The sequence below is a fragment of the Pygoscelis adeliae genome, unplaced genomic scaffold, assembly GCF_000699105.1.
Source record: "Pygoscelis adeliae isolate BGI_AS28 unplaced genomic scaffold, ASM69910v1 Scaffold166, whole genome shotgun sequence".
Lineage (NCBI taxonomy): Eukaryota > Metazoa > Chordata > Aves > Sphenisciformes > Spheniscidae > Pygoscelis > Pygoscelis adeliae.
In genome coordinates this window covers 2,820,135-2,826,927 of record NW_008825156.1, presented here as the reverse complement: position 1 = coordinate 2,826,927, position 6,793 = coordinate 2,820,135, and the positions used below count along the sequence as shown (strand labels likewise).

The following is a 6,793-nucleotide window of genomic DNA, read 5'->3' as shown; positions in this document are numbered from 1 at the left end:
CCACTTCAACTGTTTCCCATTGAGCGTTAAGGTGAAGTTTTGCACTTTCTTTGGCAGGCAGATTTCAAACACTGCTGTCTGTCTTTCAGGCACTTTCAGTGGTTTCAGTTCTGTCAGGAGTTAGGGGCTCACCTGTTAAAATACCAAAAAGACAAATATTCATTCTGTTATGCTTAGTTCCCGATCTCAGTTTTCCTACACCAAATAGATAGACTTCAGTGAAGTCATTTGATTTCTTTCTTGAGTGGTAGCAGAAAGATCAATTCATTCCTTCAACTTCAGTGGAAATTAAGCTAACTACAGTTCATTAATGTTCAGTAAACGTTGCATGTAATCCTACAAAGCTGATTAACAACAGACACACTACTTTTCTGTTCAGTTCTTGTCTTAGCTCTGCTTTTTTTTCTCTCCTTTACTGTAGGTCATTGTAAAGTAAATGGCTTCACGCAACTGCAGATGACATCTAAAAGCATACCTGGAACCATCTGGCAAGCTGAAGGAGGACTGACATCTTCCTGCATTATCTGTCAAGAGTGCTGCAGTGCCTGGCACAGGATTACTATTTGGCTTAAGTAACGTAATCTACCACACTACCAAATAGCCTGTGCCCAAGCCCTGCTAAGGGCTTTATCAAAAAGATAAGTATTATACTTAAAGAATGGTACTTATGGCAAAGCTTATCTTTAAGAGATGGTCCTACTGCGATAAAAGGTAAGGCAGGTGGGCAGCATTACTTTTACTTAGCATTGATTTAAAGCAAGTTTGCTGTATATAATGTGGTTGGTTTTCTTTCAAACAGCAGGCACACATTTGGCTGGTTGTAGGAAGCATATGCAGATGAAAATATCATTGCCATTATGTCCAGGCCCATCCACTCACTCCCAAGTCCTCTAACATTGTTTGAGCAAAGTTCACTTCCACTAAAAGGACAGTGCCAAGGTGCATTTTGTCATTCCCATCTTTTCCACTAAAACAGGTCCAAATTCAGTAGTGACTCACACCCCTGCCGCACTGGCGTCAGTGGAGAATTTGGCTTATTATGTGTAATAACTATGCTTCAAACTGAAACCTGCTCTCATGAAAGGTGTTTTCACATGGGCATTCTGGTAATTGTGGGTTGGTTTATGGCTTGTACAATGTTAGATTTCTGTTTGAGCCTAAAAAGACCAGTGAATCATGAAAGTTGCAAAGACATATAAGAAAACAAAGTAGGTCACAGTTTGGCCTACCAATTTTGACCCTCGAATTTTTGTCTGCAGATGTTGACATTGTACACAGAACCTCATGTATCCAAGAACAAAGGTTACCTATCACTCTCAGCATAACAGAGCCACAAGAAGACTGTAGGTGCCTAGGTCTTTCCCATTCACATTGGTGATGCACAGGATATATTTCATACCCATATGCTTCATATCATTATTTTCTCAGGGAATACAGGGAACACAAAGGCTCTTCCTCATAATAAGCACAATGCTTGCACCTTTGAAAACACGTTCTTTTTGTGCAGCGGACACACTGCTCAGTTTAAGGCCAGCAGGGGATAGATTCTTTCATCCTGCTTCACCCCACTCTACCTGCAGCAAATCTGCCCTGCAAAGACTCTCCATTTTGTCTAACTTAAAAATTCTTCCAAGCCAAGTTAGTAACTGGTCTAGTCACTAGCCAAGGCAGATCTCTCGAGCTTAACTTGAGTCATGATCAAGGATACTGTGTAGATGGCATCGGTGTGGGTATTGGACACTACACACTTGTAGTTATCTGTATCATCTCAGGAGAAGCATTCAGTTTGGAAAGAAAAAAAACATAGAGAAAGCAATAAGCAAAAGCTCCACATAGGTTGGGGTGGTGAGAGGCAGATATGGCAAATGTATTAGTGAATTCCTCTTTTTATTTGTGTTTAAATCAGTATTTTTTTAATCATTAACAGAATTGACCTGTTGAAAATCCAGAATCTCTGAGGGCAGAAATTTTGAGGCCAAATTCAATGCTCCCTCCTCCCTAAAGACCCCTCACAATCTTCCCAACGCCCCAGAAATAGACAGAAGTCTTCCCACTGACAGTGATGTGTTTTGGATCAGATCCATTCTTCGCCTAAGGCAGCAAAATGAAGCCACATTTCTTCTCAGAGACATCCTTTTATTCTGGTGCTCTGCACTGAAAGTGAGTATCACCCCTGAACTGCGTAAGCAATACAGAGACCAAAGGAGGGTGAATGGAAGCTGTTGGACTTATACCCTGGAGTACTGTAGGAAAAGAAAGAGAGTTTGACTTGCCCTGGCTCGTAGACTTGTAAACAAAGGACTGCCTGAGAGAAGAGGTAAATTAGAGTGAACTAAGAATTAAGGAGAGAGGAGAGAAAGGGACAGAGCAAGGAAAGTAAGGAAAAGAACAGAAGAAGGGCAGAACTTTTGCAGCCATGGGACATTACAAATTAAACAGGGCTGAACTCGGACATATGTCTTGAATATTATGAATTATTAAGATTTAGCGTTGGTTTTGCCTGAACGGCACACAAGAGGCATTAGGGCCTCACTATGCTAAACACAAAACCAAGTAACAAAAATAACGGTTCCTGCTCTGATGCTCTTTTTCTGTTGATTGGAAACACTGCCCTATAAGCACACAACGGTATTTGAAAGTAGTAGTATTGCAGTAGGCCGACTGCAAAACGGGACATTTTTATTGCTGCTGAGGAACACTATAGTGCTTAAGCTTTTCTTTTTTACAGTTTTTCACTGTGGAAATAAAAAAAAGAATGAGCTAATGGCAAGAAAAAAAGGTGTGCTACCTTAGCACATACTTCTTAAAAATACCGTCAAAAACATTCTGGATCCTTCTTCTGTTGATACCCACTCTCTCTTTTCCATGTTGCATTAGACTTGGGTTTACTTTTAACTTTAGCTCAGAATATTGCTTTGTCTCCTAAAATTAAAAAAGAAACATGGGAATTAATGAATGAATGAGTGAAATGGAACAGGGGCCTGTTACCTACCTTCTCTGTTTGGGTTTATTTTAAATGCATGGTTTCTTTTCCTGTCTGCTTTATGGAGGAGATTAGATTAACCTTGCTTTACTTTACTTACTGTACTTATTACAACTTTACATCCATCACAGCTACCACCCTGGGAATGAAATTTTTTCAGTAGCAGTGCTCTGCACACTGACAGGAATGATTTGTGATTTTTCTGTGATATATTATAAAGACTCATATGATTTTTCTGTCACTTTAGACAGTCACAGATCTGTCACATGGGAGAAATTATACATGATGGAAAGGCTTATTTACTTATGCATTAAAGGTCACATTCTTCCAGCCCCAGCCAAATCATTCGATCATGAGTTCTGCATAAACAAGAACTGCTGTATTTAAATCGATATGGACAGGTTTCCAGCAGCTAAAATGAACAGCAGCTTTTCCACTGATTTTGACTGATCCACGACAAATCTCTAAAAATAGTGAGGATGGGCATAGGTAACTGCAGTTTGCACCCGTTTTTGTTTACCACTCTTCCAGCTGTAGAAGATGACAGACCATATTTACTTGCATGAGGTGGGTGAATATACCCAAGAACACCTGAAAATGCAGTCAGTTGTTGGCATGTACTAGGTAAAGAACTGTCTTTCACCAGAAATTGTTGTTACTCACCCTCAGGTGTTGCCAGCAGACAAGGTTTTTCCACAAATTCAGGAATGCTTTCTCCAGCAAGGATCTCCAAGGAGCATATCACCATGTTAAAAGACTCCAATAAGGCAGAAGACTTCCTAGAAACAACTTCTTCGGTTGGGCAAAAAATACATTAATCAAGCAGAACAGAGAGGTAGTATATGAAGGATTTATTTACCAGGCGTGGGAAAGGGTGGATACAGCAAGAAGCCCTGAAACATAAAGTTACACAGAGAATTGCCCCAGTCAGTTAAAACTCTTGGGAAAGGAAGGTTTGTGCAGCAGGAAGAGTGCTAGCTGTCCGTAGGAGACTGCTGATCAATTCCTTGCTTCCTTCCAGTCCTTCTGTGGGATTTTGGGCAAGTAATTTGCTCTTTCTGTACCTGTCTTGTCATCTACACAATGGGAAAATTGGGCTGCCTTGCTGCACAGGGGTGCTGCAAGGTGCTTTGATGTTAGATGTCATTCAAGAAAGGTATCAAAACCGGATGTATCAAAAGGCCCATTAGGACTTATTTTCTTCTGCACAAGCTGTACTAAGCTCCTGAGTGCTGCTCATGCCCTGTGTCTAGACAAATCCTCCTCCTTTAAACTGTTAATTTCAGGAGGCTCCAAAGAGCTGCTTTTTTCTATCAGAATGAACCCATTTAATTTGTTTTTATAAGAACTAGTTCTTCAGTTCAGGTAAAACTGTATTTTTTTTCCAGCCAGACTGACCAGTAAAGAGCTGGCCCTGAATACTTATTTCTAACAGCTCCATGCAAACACCTCACTGAAACTGAGATACTTTTCTGTGGTTAATAGCAAAAGGTCTGTTTTACACCAGGAAAATCAACAGAAACTCTACTACCAGCTTGGATTATTCCAGCTTATTCATTTAGACTATTTCACTGCACTTTTCCCTAATCAAGGACCTCCTCAGCTCTCCTAAGTATATCACATACAGTGGGATATGTGAATGCTACAAGGGCCTGTGTGCACCCTACTCTCAGTGGATGTGACTGGGGACCGTGTCATTGTTCTCACTGCAGTGTCAAGACAGAACCAGTAAGGAGGTTGCTTTAAGCCAAGATAATCAAAGCAAGACAAAATATTTCTAATCAAAGGCAATGGCTGATGCAGGGGCAATACCTATAGTCTTGCAATAGCAGGTGGACCACGCACTGGCCTTTGAGAAGAACAAAAATACTCACTTCCCCCTCAGCAGAAGGCAAACCCCACTGCACAGATGCAGCCCACCCTTTGTCAGCTTGGTGTGCATCATGTAGGGAGGCCATATGACCATACTACAGGAAAAAATTCTGTCACCATATAGCCTGTTTCCAGTGGGGACTCTGCTGCCTACAGCTATGCCAAGACTTGGTCCCAGTATGGAAGGCAGTTTGGGGAAAAGGGACTATTCAATTCTAGTCTTTGAGGGATAAGTACTAGTCATCTAGAAATTGTAGCTCCCTAGTTTTAAAAAGTGTTCCTTGGCAAGACAGATACAGTAAGGAATGGTAGTCTCTGACGCAGTTGCGTGCTGCTGAAGGATCTTGGGGCAGAAGGAAATCAATCCAAAACACAAGCCTTTCCAGGATTTGGGGGCACAAATGATAAAGCTGTAATTATGCACTGCAACCTAGAAGATACAGTCCACAGGGAAGACAATGTTAAGACCATATGACCTTGAGACTTTGCTTTGTTGCCAGCAGAAATTATAGCTATGCCAGAAGTGCTCTGTTTTGGGCATCCTCCCAAGGAGATCCTTTTCCTTATCAGAATATATATACCATGGTCTCCTTGCTTAGCTGGCCTTTGTCTCCAGCCTGCCTGTACAAGAGTCAAATGTTCTCTGACTCCTTATGCACAGAAGACAAGTGAAGAGTCTCTATCCTAGACTATGCATGTCCATATACCACCTAAAATTATACAGGGATATCATGCATCTCTACACCCTGTTATGTCTTTTCACTTCTGCTCAGAAATTTTCTCACAGAGACACAATTTTAAAGGTATTTCCTACAAACCAAGAAGCCAAGAGAAAGAGATCACTCTTGCTTTTGCCTGGTCTACCCAAAGGTGTTCTCCCCCCCTTACCACCCTCTCTCACTGTTCTGTTCTCACCCTTTCACTCTTGCATACCAATGGTCGTTGGTGACAGCAATGATTGGGGCTGGTTAGGAAGAGACGAGATGTTACTCTATAATCCCAAAAGCCCTAGAAAAGAGCATATTTTGCCCTCATTCATTATGGGGCAAAACCACATCAGTAGCACCAAGTGCTAAAATCAGAAGGCATATAGCATGTTGCTTTACTCACCTCCTCCACTGCACAACTCTGCATACCTTTGAATTTATTTGGATTTTCAAATCCTACAAAGCTCACAGTGACATGGTTTAAAGGCCAACCCACCATTTTAACAGTTCCTCATTTCACCTTACAAATGGAATTCCCTTTACTTATATTTCTTTTACCTGACCAAAATTTTCATCCTTGGCCACAGATTTTTCTGAACATGAAAATGTTACAGGTTTACGATCCAGTAGCTTGTGCCAGCTAAGGAGCAGAAATGGCTGGTAAGAAACAGATTTTTTTCTAAACTGCTGGGCTATTACCTTTTGTTATCCTTCAGTCAGGAGAGCAAGTACTCTGTTAGAAAAATTGCCCTTAGTAGTAAGCGATGAGCTTTGGGAAGCCTCGCCAAATTACAAGATTTCCTGTTTCTTGATGAGACCGGAACCGACTTCCAGCGCCCAAAAGGTTGACTTGAAAGATGTGACATTGTCTGTTACTCCCCATCACCACGACTCAACTTGTCCATACCTTGACTGTGGGCAAGAAAGAAAACAAAATGATAACGCAGACAACCCTCTGTGCTTAGGAGCACAGATACATGATGAATCAACCCATGGGTACTCTGAGAGATTAACTTCACTCATCACATACAGTGTGGCTATCACACTGTATTTACTATGGCTGCTATTAACAGAATCAGCGCACATTTACAAGGCAAACCAGATCTCAAGAAAAGACTTATCAGTACCACTGAAGTACACACAACAAAGACTTGGTGCAAGTGAATGGTAATTTTAGTTTCAGTTACAGAAGACAGAATTGGACAAGTTTGACTAATTCTTTTTATGGTAA

At 41.1% G+C, this 6,793-nt stretch overlaps 1 protein-coding gene across 1 annotated transcript in view; it reads right to left on the bottom strand.

The window, feature by feature from the left end:
- Positions 1–3,731, bottom strand: part of IGSF22 (immunoglobulin superfamily, member 22) — a 26,821-nt gene extending 23,090 nt beyond the window's left edge. Inside the window, 1 exon segment of the mRNA XM_009328603.1 lies at positions 3,647–3,731. Within this exon segment, the coding sequence (XP_009326878.1) occupies positions 3,647–3,731 (85 nt within the window).
- Positions 3,732–6,793: the final 3,062 nt, after the last annotated feature.